At 44.2% G+C, this 15,555-nt stretch overlaps 1 protein-coding gene across 15 annotated transcripts in view; it reads left to right on the plus strand.

The window, feature by feature from the left end:
* Positions 1-15,555, plus strand: part of ARVCF (ARVCF delta catenin family member) — a 269,139-nt gene that overhangs the window by 198,165 nt on the left and 55,419 nt on the right. For all 15 annotated transcript variants that reach the window (XM_074606704.1, XM_074606706.1, XM_074606709.1 and 12 more), the window contains one exon: positions 5,734-5,917. In XM_074606704.1, coding sequence (XP_074462805.1) covers positions 5,734-5,917 — 184 coding nt within the window. The remainder of the gene's footprint in view (positions 1-5,733; positions 5,918-15,555) is intronic.

A 15,555-nucleotide genomic window follows, 5' to 3' on the forward strand; every position in this document is an offset into this window, starting at 1 on the left:
TGTATTTTTCCAGTCCTTTTCTGGTGAGCTGGTAAAGGAGAGCTGTCTGTTTTGTCAGAGAACCGCAGAGTAGCTTGTGTTGTGCTTTGATTGCTGTCTGTGCTTTGTCTCTAACGTGGAAACTCTGTAGGTAGTGTTTATATTCCATTTGTTGCGCTCATTAATGTGATGGCAGACTTAAATTTTTATTTTTTTTTTTAAATAAAGAATATCTGTTTATCTACTGTTCTAGTTTACTCAAAACCCGTTTCTGAAGTGCTGAGAAGGAATAAATTTATTTCTTTAGATTCAAGAAAGGAGAAGCCAGTCTATAATTTACTCTGAAGGAATATCATTATAATGCGAAGTGGTAATCAGTCACTTTTGAGATGGCAAAAACGAACTGGATGTTTTCCCTTTTCACTCTAAATGGCGATTGCTTTGATTTCCAGTTGATAATTAGTTTTACAGTTCAAATGCATTTTATTTGACAATAGCTCCTGCTAATTAAATGCAGTATTTTTATTCCACTTGGGGTTTTGCTATTTAAAGCGCTCTCTTTCCCCTTACTGAGAAACACCAGGAATACTGAGGGCATTAACCTAAACACATGTCCAGCAACAGATGCTGTGCATTTAATCTCCACCTAACCAGGAATAATTTCGTTCCACTTCTAAAATGATACCACCAGATCCGGTGTGAGACATTCAAGCATCGATACAGAGGAGAAGCGCATTCCAGCAATGCCTCCGTGCCTGGTGCTGGTGGACTCGCAGTCAGCGTTCAAAGCCTCGGCTGGTAACGTGGAATTGCCCATTCGGAAAATGAGCTCCCGAAGTCAGCGGACAGAAACAAGAGCCAGCGTGAAGTGCAAAGGGTGCCTTCGGCCAAGGCTGCTGCAAAAGGACTGTGTTTTGCAGCCTCAAAAATTCAGATCTCCATTCTGATATTCTCATGGTAGAAATCTTGACTTCCTATCTGAGTGCTTTTCCCTAAACCAAAGTCTACCTTTGCCGTGAAAGTTTTTCGTTCTGTCTGGAGTGAAATCTCTGGGGCCTTCTGCAGCAATGCAGGGAAAAAAAAAAAGGAAGCAAAGACGACAGCATACAGGGTTTGCTTGTTTATTTCTCTTAGGCTGCAAATTCAAGTTTGGCATGGCACGTTGACTTTTCTGTGCTTTAATATCTCTTTAATTCAACACTGGCTGCTTTTTGAAAGCTAAATAGTAATCGTCAGCTGGTCATCCCAGATGTGGACGAATGATAAAATAATCCTGCTTTCCAATGAGATTTAAATAATTCAAAGAAATATAAATAATTCAGATACCCGAATTCAAGAGCATTTTAGTCTTGAAGTTTTACTTCTCTGGGCATGGGACCCTGCCTGCAGGACAAGGAGGTACGCAGGAGCACACATTAAGACACGTTATTTGCAGCTGGAGAAGGCGCTTTCTGGCAAAAGAGAGCTTCATTCTCATCTAATTTGTGAGTCAGTCCTTGGCTTTGGTACAGCTCTGCGGCCTCTCCTTAACTGGGTGATGTGACGCAGCAGCCACAGCTGTCCAGAAGAGCACGAATCAGGGCGGCCACCTGGGTCCGGTCGGTGGTTAATGGAGTGGGGAGAAGCCTCACCAGTATGTTAAAAGCACACAGGAGGCAGTGGGGAGGAAGCGTGAGGGAGGGATCGGGTCTGTGATGCTCGGCGCTGAACGAGTGAGACCTGGTGTGTCAGGAGTGTGTCTGCTCGGCCGCTTCCCTGGGTATGTGTTTGGAGAAGGCGGGTTAGACAGGCGTATGGACGTGCAGTTTTGGAAGCAGGCCGAGTATACTGGTACAGCGCTGCTGCCCAATTAAGCAAGTCTGCAGCTTTTTTCTTTCAGATAGCGCTGGTTTTAGCAGAATTTGAAATCCTTCTCCGAGTTAATGGCATCTCTGTTTTACCAGACGTTCTTGAGATATCTGCAAATGGCACTAAAACGTGATGTCCCTCAAGGTAAAACTGATATGTGAGGCTTAGTAAAAAATACCTTCAAAACTCAAGATATATTCAGAAAATACCACAGATCTCACTTTTCTTTCTTTTTGGCGTGTAGAGTTACAAAGTGTCTCCCATCCTACTGCGCTGAGAAAAGCTTGATTTAACTATTAGAGTGTCCGTAAGTAAATCATGAGTTGTCATGAGAAATATTCAACAAAACTCTTCCTTGCCATCCCTTTCTAGTCTTGGAACTGTACTGCTGAACTTTTAATGGATCATTTTCTTGAGCAACAGAGAGAAATGAGGATTAAGCTGATAAGGAATTAAATCTGTTCTGATTGGGAAGACTGCAAAAGTTTTATCTTGAGTGATAAGGGTTTTTTTGTGGAGGAAACGTTGCCATCAGATATGCAAGACCAAAATTCTATTACATTCTTTGAAAAGCAATCAGAAGTTGGTAGCTTTAATGAGTAATCTTGTTCTTTGTGAGAACATGGAAAGTAATTTTGTTGTTTAACAACATTGCACTGATTTTAAGTGGTGCAGAACATGATTTTCCTGATGCCGTATGTTGCCAGACTGGTTTTAATTGAAAAATGATTGACCTTCAAAATGCTCAGCAGAGGAAACATTTTGATCTAATACCGTAGTAGAAGCTTGCAGATTGATCAACTTGCCTAGAATTCACACCTTCGGGCATTTATATACGTGGAGATCTTGTCAGCTGATCCGACACTAACTTCCCTTAGAAGTACCACGCTGTCTTGAACTTTCTGCTTACAGATGAGCTTTGTCCTTCCATTTTCTATTAGAAGGCCTGTCAGAAGAAGGTCCCTTTTCACGGTGTCTTCTGTGACAGTAATTCGTTTTGAGGTTCTCAACTTGACCACTACTGAACTTGAAGAAGCTCCAATCTTCAAGACTTAGAATGACACAAACAAGTCTGTCAAACAAATGCACATGGGACCATCATGCGACGAGAAGTCCTCCATGAATTTAATGCAGAGCACTTTATTTTTACAAAGGGTAAATGATGTGGTGTGGACCACAGATAAAGAATTAAACAGCTTCTTCCAGTTTCTTGGTGACGCTGGATTTTTGCAAGTAAGCGAGCGCAGCAGAAAAAGATGTCCCTTGGATTTCAGAAGATAATAGCACGTATGTCTTCTAATTTCTTTAGAAATTTTTCTGCAGCTCCAAGGAGGCAGAGATTTAGGAAATTATGGCTGTGGCCCTAATCACGTTTAATATTACATAAATCATGTAGCTATGTTTATAGCTTATAGCAATTTTTAATATATTTTTACAATAATCAGTACTTTTGAAATTAAAACTTGTAGCTGTTGTCCCTACCAAACTTGCTGAAAGAGTAAAAATAATGCTTGTAGTTAGAAGTGTATATTACAAATTATATTTATGAATAAAATAAAGATTGATCATGATTGTAATCATATTCTGAAAAGCAGTAGTTCATCATCCTTCTCTAGTTCATAAAATTTGTGCAATCTGTGGTCAAAAAGACCAACGCTTGTAGTGAAAGCGCATGGAAAATTTAGTAACTTCATTTCCCTTAACGCTGCTGCGTCAGTGTCTGGATTTCTCTTGAGTGCTAGTCATGTGAATTGATTAAACCTGGAGTTTTAAAAACAATTCTTACATCATTAGTGTGTTACGCTAATAGAGACAGGGACTGTTTTTAAAGATGGATGTCAAATTTATAAGGATTTTAAATTATCATTTTTTAACTCAGATTTTTCTCTCACACTGCTAAAACCTACAGTCTGATCTGAATTCGTTCACTTTTTTTTTATTGTACAATGCATATTTTTGAGCCAGTTTGTTATGAGAAGTTAAGGCTTTCTTCCACAACAAAATGGGGCTAACTACCATTTTCTGCTTGGTTTCTTTTTTTTTTTTTTCCTTATTGTCCATTGTTTGGCATTTCACAATGACAAAGGGTGATTTGCTGTAATGGGTACAAAGAGAAAATTAATTCGTATTTCACCTATACAGTCTTGTTTGAAAGCTAAAGAAAGTAGGTTATGAAAAGCTCACACAGTGTGTTGTCTATGAAGGGCAAGGGAAATAGGCCAAAAAAAAAAAAAGCAATGTTTTTGTATGGTTTTAGAAAAAGACTGAAAGAAACATTATGGTGTTCATTCTCTTGTCTGCCTCAGATGTTCGTTATTGATTAATATGGTCTCCTAAGTCTGAACAGATGCCTGGATTTTGTAAAGATCACTGGGAATAGGCAACCCCATAGCATTTGACTTCCGAGGCTCTGCTAATCATCGGCCTTTGAGCTTGTCCTAGGAGTGCCACTCACGGCTCACAGGGAGACAGAATTCCTGCCCTGTCCCTATGTGGGTAGTGCTCGGATAGCGAAATAGGACATTTGGCATTTGGCACTTGCAGCAGTGACGGCCGGAGCGTGCGGGAGAGTTCCCAGGCGGTGGCCACCTTGGCTCCTGCGCGGTGGCCATGGGGTCCCGGCACCTCGGGGTGCTGCCGACTCCCTCCCCGCGGCACGTCTTCCCACTGACAGCGCCCAGCGAGTCCCTGCCTGCGTCAGGCTGTGACAAAAGGAACAGATCCAAAACCTTCTTCCAGGCGTTTTTAAAGTTTGAAGATTGTAGGTTTTAAAACTCAGAGTGATTGAAAGGGACCAAAACAAAAGGTTGCACCTTTGTTGTTCTTTTGTGTTTTTCTTTAGCCATGCCTACTAAGAGGTGAGTACAATTTCCACTGGAATGTACACAAATTCACAGTTGCCGTAACACAGGCAGCCTCAGATTTATATTGTATCCACTTTGGAAAGATTTCCGATGTGTTCTGGGGAATCTGGCTCTTCCGTTCCGTCTCTCTAACATTTTGTGAGTCTTCACACTTTTCTTGGAGATCCAAAGTGTGCATCTGGCTCCCTCCGAACATTGTTCCAGATGGTTCTTGCACGTCACTGGGCTGGGCCTGTGCAGAAATGACCTCTGAAGTGAACGTCCTGGTTTAGTCCTCACTAAGCTGGTGAGGAGCAACTGCCAGGGCACTGATACGGGTCTGACGGGAAGTTGTATCGCTCGTCCAAGACTGTGTATTTTACCAGTTGTAAAGCTGTTCTGTTGTGTTGCTTTGATGTTTGACTTCCGTCTACTTTGGCTCACAGTTGAGGTAAAAATGGAAAGACGGGAGCGTTGGCTCTCAGCTTCTCGGAGGATCATATGCTTGTGGCACCAGGTGATGTGAATACAGACACTGCCTGTGACAGGAAAACGTGAAAGTAAATAATAGAGAGGAGTCTTGAATGAAATACTGTCTTGTGCAGAGGATAAGCGTAAGATCAATGGTCTTCCATAAATTTATCCCTGTTTTTAAGACTTGCTCAATATACTTGGCTGCTGCACTGGATGAATTTTTATTTTTTGAGGCATACCTAGACTTAAAAGTGTAACAAAATTTGTATATAGCAGAAAAATCCTATTAATCTGCAATAGCACATCACATTTATGTGCTCTATTCTGGGATTTGATGACTTCAACAATATGCACGTCTTGATAGAGGTGCTTCCATGCTTTTGGAAATTCTTCTGTTGCAGCAACTGTGGAATTTCCCCTAATCTGGGAAATGCCTAATCTGGCATCTCATCAGGTGGTTTCAACTTTTTGTTTAGTGTTATGATTAACCTTCTAGTGATTCTCTGTGAATCTGGTGGTTCTATTTCATCGAGATATTTTAAATAGTTATTATTCTGTTGTTATTTAGTAATCACTGCTTCTCCTGCAGGCACCCTGTGGAACTTGTCCTCCTATGAGCCCCTGAAGATGGTCATCATCAACCACGGTCTGCAGACGCTCACCAACGAGGTGATCATACCCCATTCGGGTTGGGAGAGCGAGCCGAATGAGGACTCTAAGCCTCGCGATGCTGAGTGGACAACTGTCTTCAAGAACACCTCTGGTTGCTTACGGTAAGGCAGAGCTGTGGAGTATTAATCTGTTCACCACGTCCTGTGTTTAAGATTTTGTTAAAGTTATTTTGATTTAGAATAAATTATCAAATATCTTTCTTTTGGGGGGAGATAGCCCCATTTCAGTGGCCACAGCAGCAACGCATGGAGGTATTTGCGTGCCATGGACTGTCCCGTTGCAGGGCTTGTCGATGTAGGTCTGTAAGGACCTGTGGGAAATCAGTTAAGAACCTGAACTACTGACCGTTTGGGAACCCATTTCTAATATTCCTTGCAAAGGAGCCTTTTCTGGTTAGAAATTTTATTTGCATTTCTGAGAGCACCTTGAGAGTAGGACTGTTGTACAGGCTAGAAGCTGGGGTCAGGAGGAATCTTAATGCAGTCTGAAAAACCTAAAGAACTGATGTTCCCTAAACACAGAGTCTTTCACTTCGCTTTTCTTTGAGATAAAATAGTGGAGATGTCCTATTAGATTCTTCAGCTTTATGAAGTTGTCAATTAGTTTGAACAAAGCTAATAAAGATTTGGCATTGTACCTTCTGTTGCTCTGACTATACTTCGGTCAGATTTCTACGATTAATGCATCTTCAGAAGTTGTTCTTGGGCTTGTGGTCTCTAAATTGCAATAACTATTCCCCTGAGTAACTTCACAAATGAAGAAAGTAATCAAAAGTGTTCTGGAAGGGCCCCATTACTGAAATTATTTGCAGTTCCACTGGAAACCGAGGTCCTTTAAGTAGGCTCCAGACATCATAGGTTTTTACTTACTAGTGTCTCATTTTCTAATGGTGTCTGCAAGAGGAAATTAGTCGTGGTGGGGGATAAAAGGATTATCTGAATGAACGTGAGATTCTCTAGTAAGCGTAGGCAATAAATTCATCATTAGTAGACTAACCTAATCCACACCATAAATTTTTATTAATGTGCAGTGCGCTGATCCACTTGAACGTCTGCATTCCAGGAGAGCTTTGGGGTTGGTTTTTTTACTGTTTGTTTGGGGTTGGGCGGTTTGTGTGTTTTTTATTATTTTAAAGGTACTGGTTTTACAGGACATGCAAAAGCTTGTGCCGCTTCGGACATTCCACATTCTTAAAGGGTGATGAAGAGGGATGTGGCGCAGAGCAGCACTGAGATATGTTAGTTAGAGAGTTTGAACTCTTGGTAATTAAAAGTGGTCCTGATATACTTCCAGTGCATCAGGCCATCGGCCAGACTGCGTCTGATGCTGAGGAGGGGAACGGTGTCTCAGTCCTTTCATCTGTAGTGTCTGCTGTCACACTCATGTTGGGACTATTTGCTTCCTTGTGGAAAATTTGAAACTGCCGTCGGATGTGGGGCAAGGTAATCGGAAAAAGGTAGTTTGTCCGTGTCTCTGTGTTGTGCCCTGGAGGGAGCAACCTCTTGCACAGGGAGGCGGAGAACTGTCTTGCTGTCTCCTTGCTCCTTGCAGTGAGATAATGCGAGTCCAGGACAGCAAAGGCGCAGGAGGAGGTGAGGTATGGGCTGTCTTTCAGGCAGTCGTATTTCTTGTTACGGTGTTGGTGATAGCACATACCTTTCGTAGAGCACTTCCAGATCTAGGGGTAAAATTGCACATAGCAAAAGTAATTATTGTTACTAGTGTTGGAAATACTTTTGCATTGTTTGTTGAAATCCTCTGCAGCTCATCCTTAAAAGCACCAGGCAGATAAGATAGATAACACCAGCAGAGAACAAATTGTTGCAGCCATCTGTCTGACAGACGTCAGCGTTTAAAAACCCCTTTGCCCGCTCTTCTCTTGTTCATACAGAAGCTGGTTCTAGAAATTCAGTTTTCTGGGAATGGAGCTTATTGCAGACTACAGACTGTTTACCAAATACGATATTTAATTGGGAGGTTAGTCCTCTTGATGGTGTGCCAGCCTCCTTTCTCCCTTTGGAAGTGAGCCTCAGGTGTGTGCTGCGTTGTCTTTCCAAAACAACCGAGAGCGCCTTTGAACTTGGAGGTTTCAGATGATGCTGCAGTTCAGATAGCCACGCAGAAGACAGGCGTTATGCACGGCGTTCGTTTCAGTATCATTTTTTCAGTTAACGAAGTTTATCAACAGTTGTGGGCGAGTTTGTTTCAAACTCAGTGATTCACAGCGTGAACCAGTTAATTATTTGCACGCTTTTTTTTTAACACTGCTTTCTGATCTTTATTTTGTTCTTGATCTACGTCTCTCTCATGATAATGTGGAGACTTGGAAACACTTATTTCAAAATAACTGAAAACAAGTAATTAAAAAAACCCAAACAAACAAACATTTATTTGCCTTTACCTCTTAAAATTGCGATCCATCCCATTTTCCTTTCCAGTCCTGTCCTGTCTACAACATTTTTTTTCCCTGTGTAATTCCTTAGTGTCTCTCCCTCCTGGCTCGGGGAGTTCAGGTGCTGGTGTACGCCCAGGTCTGAGCAGGGCAGGGTGACCTGTATCCTCAGCCGTCAGCTTGGGCTGCTCGTGCTGAGGGGTGGCAGCGGGGACAGGGTGGTGCCGCAGGTACGCGTGGCATGGAAGGGTGCTTTAGCAGCGGGATCAGTAATTGCGGCCGAAATCTTAGCAAATATTTGTACCTGCGCCAGAGTTGCTTCACTTGGGAATGAAATTTGCAGGGTAAGAGCCATGAGCCATACGCTCTTTTGCCTCTTACCCAAAGCTAAAGTAGCTTAGCCTTGTGTAGCCCTGGTTTCTTACTGCTTTCTAAGGAAACACAAATCCATATGTGTTGCTTGATGTTGATTTTAGTCTGGCTGGCCGAGGGACTCGTGCCGAGGAATGGATCTGCCTGAGCCGCTACTTGAGAAAGCCCCGTGCAGGATACTGAGTGCCGTTGGCCCCGGTCATTTACAAGCTGGAAATGAGAGAAACTGCACAAAGTTTGTTATCGTCAAGAATGTCATTCACATACGGCTTTTGTCATAAATTGCATAACTCTGGGATTACCTGGGATAATTAGCGATGTCCGTGCCAAACTGCCGTAGCTAACTGACAGTGTATCCATAGCCAGTAAGAATCAAGGGAAGAAAAGGCAACTGGTTAAGGTTTATGTTGATTTTGGAGACCAGTGTTTATTTTATGAGCTCCTTCTAAAGTCAGGCTTTGCCCCACGACCGTAGCTGTTGTAGGGATCTTTGGAATCCTGGTATCTGGAACGTGACGAGTGGGTTCAGTGTGCCATCCCCCCCTGTACCTGACTTGCCAAAACCTCTCTTCAAACAGAAATGTTTTGGGAGTCCTGTATTCCCCTTTGCAAGATGAAGGCTTGGCAGCACAGCTAATTTGCAAACAATGATCTGTTAATGAAATTTATTGCATGCTTTTTCTGTAACCTTTACCAAGAAAGAATGAAGTTTCCAGAAACTAGTGCAGGTGGTGATAATTTTGTCTCCATTCTTGTCCTGAGACCAGGAAAAAGATGTTTCCTCTTCCATTGCTGTGTTTTGTTTATAGGGGCAAACCCGATATGATGAATGGATCTGCAATGTCCACAATAATTTACTACTTAAAATGGTCGTGAGCCTTGTGATAGATGCTACCTTGGGTGTAATTTTATAAAATAAAGCTATTATAGTCTGTTGAACCTGTTGAGAGAAATCGGTCTGATAGAAGTCTGGAAAGGAACAGTAAAAACCAACGCAAAGATTGGATTTTTGGTTCTGGAAAAATAGGACTGGAGAAGAAGTAAGGAAGGCATTTGCTGGGAGAATCATTAAATATGCATAGATGTTCCTTTATTTCATTTGGAGTACAAGTTTCGTGTCTTTACATCCTGTTTTATTCTTTTAGGTATGTGAAGAATGTCTCTTTAGTTACTGGCTGTTTTTTTTTTAATTTAAACCCCTAAATCCCTACTGGGATTTGCACTCCCGAAGCATTGGTTTTTAAATTGTACTCTCCTCCCGTTTAAATAATGTAATGATTTGGTGCATCTTAAGAAGGCCATTTTGTGATCCTTCCTACAACTTTGACCCAGCCACTCAGGTGCTTTAGAAGAAGAGTACAAGGGGACACGGCCTCAAGTTGCGCCAGGGGAGGTTTAGGCTGGCTGTGGGGAAAAATTTTGACACTGAAAGGGTTATGGAGCATTGGACCAGGCTGCCCAGGGGAGTGGTTGAGGCACCATCCCTGGAGGGATTTAAAAGCCGGGCAGACGTGGTGCTTAGAGGTATGGGTTAGCGATGGGTTTTGTCAGAGTTAGGTTGGTGGTTGGACTCCATGGTCTGAAGGGTCTCTTCCAGCCGAGACAGTTCCATGGTTCTGAGCTGGCTCCCGCGCCCTGGGCAGTGACAGACCCTCCCTGTGTCCCCACAGCTGTCCCCGGAGCTTCTCTGCTCTGGAGGGGAAGTGCCGCATCTGAGGGTCCGCGAGCCCTGCTGCAGTCACATCCTCTTCTTGGCTTTCTGTGCCGATAGCCACCGTGATTCCTAGCTCTCTGGAAGCAGCAGGGATTTTAATGCTTTAAAAGTGAAATTCATTCTGGGCTTAATTGCTGTTTTCTGCCTAATTACTTTTAATTCTCCCTTGGATTTTTTCACTTCTAAGAGGACGGAGCAGAACTTAGTTCCTAAATTGCCAACTTTCTAGCCTGATTCCTGTGCTAAGCTGACCTGCTGTCAACAAATGTTAAATGAATTAATTTGCATAGCAAACAGATGCAAAGTGCTCCTTTTTGCAGGGTACCATCTGTAGTTGCAGCACTGCTTGTCAGTTCTCCAAGTGCACGGGAATTCGCCTTCGCAAATAGCCTCAGGGTTCAGAGACCTGGCGGTGGGTGTACGCACACAAACAAACTGCACCCACTTGACTTCCACTAAAAACGCACATTCCTCAGGTGGCAATGGCGCCTAACAGCTTGTGCGGCATCAGCTCCTGAGAAGAGAAGGGACAACCTGGTGGCCAGAGCTGTAACAGGAGACTTGAGAAGGATGGATTTAATCGCTGTTCTGCTACTGTTCTGACATAATTACAGGCAAGATTAATGGTATAAACCTTTTTGTGGTCTAATTTTTAACAGCCCTGTCTCCCTCTAGTTTTGGCGAGATTCAGGCTCCTAAGTGCCTGAGCGGCCCTGGACTTCGCTCACTGATTTTCACTTTCCTGTCCTTGTCGTGGGATTGGCACCTCTGTCCGTACCTTCCCCTGGAGCTGGTAAATACCAGTAGTTCACGGATTTTGAAGTGGTTGATCCTAGAGACAACTGGGGGTGAGCATCTCCTGTAGGTATAAATTAAGAGTCCAGTCTCATGGAATCAAAACCTAAGAGTTACCATAAATGTGAGAAACAGTGTTTGAAGACATGAGGTAAGGACTCGGTGGAGTCAGAGCCAAAACCACACAGGATGTGGAATGATGTCGAAGTGTCTGCATGCGCCTCTCAGTTTTATGTACTGCAGGGGAAAGAGGACTGTGGGAACTTGGGGGTAAGTCGTTAATGCTTAGGATGTGCCAAATAGAGTTTTTGTATGAAAATGCTTTAAGGCTTTTTCTGAGGAGGGCAGCGAGCATTAAGGCACGTGCATGTACATCTTGTCCTGCAGGTGTAACTCGGAGCGCTTCAGTCACACTGAATTTGAACACTGCTTAATGGTAATGAACTCCTTCCTCGAGTTCTTGCTCGACCTCCTGCTGGCTTTATATACTTGTGAACACGTGTATGTGTGCAAACACCTACAGCACGCACCGTTCGGAGCAGGAGCGGGTGCGTCTGAGGCATGTTGGAGGTAAAGAAGGTTTGTCAGACAGAACCCGTGGTCTTGTTTTGGCAGACAAGTTCTCTCTGCACCTTGGAAATGACTGGATGAGTGTCTCGGTGATAACGGTATGTCCATTTTCTTCTTCCCATCCCTGCGTGCTGAGTTTGAGGAAAGAAAGCAAGAAAGGCTGTCGAAGGCAGGTGCTTATGCCCTCCTTTCTTATTAATGATTAATGTATGGCTTTTCTCTGAAGAAGAGTGCATGGGAATTAGAGCTTTCGAAGTGAATTACCTTCCAGCGCTATCCATCTTTAAATCCTGCAGGCATTGATAACAGTGTGTGGTGACAGTCGCATAATATTTGTCCTACCTGCACTCTCGTACTCAAGGCAGCCTTCAGCTCCAGCTGGCTGAAAGAAGGCACTTAAGTGCAAATCTTTGCCCTGGAAGCGCTGCCTAGTGGAGAGCAGGGCGCAGGAGGCGAAGCTCAGGTGATGCTGCTGCCCAGCTGCCCTTGGTGTCGGGGCAACTTTGCTTGCTGAAGCATGGCAGGACAGAGAAGACATGTAAATGTGAGTTTTCAGGTGCTGGCTTCTATTTTCTCTTTTTTATCAGCAGCAAATTAGTTATTGAGCTTCACGAGTCTCGCATTAGTACAGAGCCCTCCTTGCGGCAGCTCCATGTCTCCCTCACTCCAGAAAGGATTCTGATGAAGTCATTTTGTTGACTTTTCCTCTTCATTGGTGTGCTCCCTTGTCACAGTTCGAGTAGTCCTTCTGTATGCTTTTGCGGGGCAGCTGCTAACCAAGGAGGCCTGGCCGGGAGGTTCTGCAGAGCTTAGCACCTCCTTGTCCCAGCCGGAGGAGAGCAGGGCAGACGCTGCCGCGTCCCGGCCCACCCGCCGTGCTGGAGGCTGGGGCGCAGCCGATGGGGGCTGCTGCCTCCGGACGCTGCAGCGAACGATGCTGTCGGTGCTTTGCTGTGCAACAGGTGCTTTCGGATGGCACTCTCAGCGAAGGAATAGTTTTAGAAAGAGATAAAAACTGTACAGAAATTTGCCAGTGAATTTTGACTTCAGAGGCAGGAAGCGGCACGGAAAAGGGAGAAGCTTATCTGCCCAACCCAGACTGGAAAAAAACCAACTCAAATTAAAAATCCACACAATAGAGAGGAGAGAGCGAAGGCAGTTTCTTAATTAGCTTACTGATACTGTGCGGGATCACAGCATATGGCTGTCCTGGGGCTTATATGATGAGCAGAGCATTTAATTCGTGCTAGTAAGGAGCTGTTAGGGTTCCTCCTGACAGTTCCTGATGTTTAGCTTGTAATATAAATAAATTATGCATAGATTTTAGCAGCAGAGACATAACCTAGTTACATGCAACCTTAATGCTTTACAATCAAGTCTGAAGTATAAATTTAAAGTTGTGCACTTGCTTATTGCCTTCTGTCATTACTTAGGAATGAATCTAGGTCCTTCTTCCCTTGGCTGTCAGCGAAGGGGATGTAACAGAAGGGCCTGTGGTGTGGTGGGATGAAGAGCAAGACGGAACCAAAGCTCCCTGCAGTCCCTCGAATGGACAGAGTTTGCTTTGGAAGGCGTGTGAGCCAGGATCCTGTGTTAGATAAATGCTGCCTTGGTTTTGTATTTTTGGGATTCTTTCACATTGCAGCGAGCACGTGTGATAAAGCGAGCAGAGTCCCTGAGCCTTTCCTCCAAGCAGAGACTGGAATAATTTGGAAGCAAAGTAGCTGCTGGGCATCGTGGAATTGTGGTGTAGTGTGTTCCTGCATCGCTTTGCCTTACAGGAGAGCAAGCTAAGGCCCTCCGAGTAGGTCATGCAGGAGGTGACCAGTCAGCATTTTACTGAAAAGGCATTACGCGATGTTTTGGATATAAGAAGACACAAGTAGCAAAAGGCGGACGTGACATCTGTACCTTGTTAAACTGTTCTGCTGGCTGCTGAGCCCCTGCTTGTTGCAGGGAGCTCTTGGAGACAGCGCTGACACCAGTGAGACGCGTGACAGCGCGTCGTCGGTCTCTTGCTCTATGCCACCGTTGCTGGGGCACAGACTGAGCTTGCAAAGTCCTGTTTCAGGGGTGGCTTTTGGTATGTCCTCTTGTGAGCATTTGACCAACTAAACAAAACCGATCCCTTTGCTCAAATAGCTGGAGGGTGTTTCACACAAGGCAACCGGGGCTGCCCCGCTGCTCCTCTCTCGGGTCTGGCTGGTGGGTGGATGTTTACGTGGAGAAGAAACCCCCGGTGGGATCTCCTGCCCAGACCCAGTACGCCTTTTCTCAGCTGCTCCCTAACTAACATCAGCAGAGCTCCACTGTCTTTCTGTTCATTTAATTTGGACTTTGACGTCTTCCTATTTTCTTTACCATATTGTCTGCTTGATTTGCGACTCAGCTGTCTGCTGCCGAACTCCGTCGTGTTGTACAGGGCCCTCTGACCAGTGCTGCCTGGATCAGGCTATCTTTGTGTCACAGGCAGCTTCCTTCTTTTTTTCTCTTTATTTTCAGAACAATGAACCTAATACCAATTAAGCTTTCTGGTATTTCATGTGAACTGAAGTATGGAATTCATTCTACTTCTGCATGAAATGATGGAATGATTTTAAAATGCTGTATATTCCTCCTTTGGGACATTCAGTACCTAGAAATAGGCTCGGAAATAGAGTGCATTTACTGCAACTATTATTTATCAGTCTCCTTTGGCTGACATCCAAATAAAAATTTCTTAATAGTGAAGCAAAGTGTGGGTGTGGAAAGGTGGTTTTATAGCAAGGGTTCTGTCAGAGTAGGTGGATAGAACAACTGATATAGTTAAATTATACTTGCGAGACCCCTGTAGTATTTTATCAGCTGAAGTATATAACACTCAGTGTGTGGAGAGGGGACCCTCGGTGACGGTGTCCCTCAGGGCCTGGCGAGGTGCAGGTACTGCCTGGCAGCGCCGCCGCAGCTCAGCCCCCTTGGGAAGTGCCGCTCGAGCCGTTTGGATCAGGTATCCTCAGCGTCTTCAGCAGTGCTGGGACAGACTACATAGGAGCCAATGTTACTTGTAGCCTGGCAACACAAAAATAGTTGTTAGAAGGTTGTTTGCGGTAGTAAAAAGCAGGATTCATTTGGGCCACCCGAGACCCTGCAGAGTGCACCAAGAGGCTGCTGGAAAGAGCTCCTCGCTCTCGGCTCTCGTCACGTTTCTTCCAGAGAAAGGCAGAAATGCTACTAAAAGGGTATCTTAAAAATTTCCAGTTTGGCTTTTTATTTATATAAAAAAGAAAGTCCCCAGCCTGTCGTCTTTAGCCCCAGCTGGGTCTCTAAGCGAAGTGCTCTTTACACGGCTGAACTGCAGCGGGCTGGTGAGTGTTCGGGAGCACTCGAACCCCGGCTTTCGGCTTCATCCGCAGCGCTGGGGGGTGACGACTGATGGCCCTTTCCAACCGGGTGGCAGACACAGCAATAGTCTTGGAAATACTAGGTTTAATGTTCAGACAAAAAAAATGTGTCTCCCTGATGCTTGTATTTTCAAGTTTCTCTTTATCATTAAAAAAAAAGAAAAGCTCTCTGCATCTCCGCTCTGTCTTTCAGATTGTTAGGGAGAGCAGAGTGGGGGCGTTGCTACGTGATTTGCGTTGAAATAAGTGCCATGCATTTAATTACTTTAAAATCTTTTCTCTTGAGGATAATTTTGGTGTGTGGCACAGCTAGGTGAGCTGTTACTACTATCCTAGACGTGATGATTACCAACTCTGTTCTGCAGATGCAAATGTTATGTTCAGACTTGCATATCATTAAGAAAACTATTTGGTGATAATGATAACCTTGTCTAAAGCATGAACAGATTTCCCAACGCATTCCCCACCATTTTCTGAAGTCTTTAATAGCAACAGGCTGGATTCCTACCCTGATGT

This window comes from Larus michahellis, chromosome 13, assembly GCF_964199755.1.
Source record: "Larus michahellis chromosome 13, bLarMic1.1, whole genome shotgun sequence".
NCBI lineage: Eukaryota > Metazoa > Chordata > Aves > Charadriiformes > Laridae > Larus > Larus michahellis.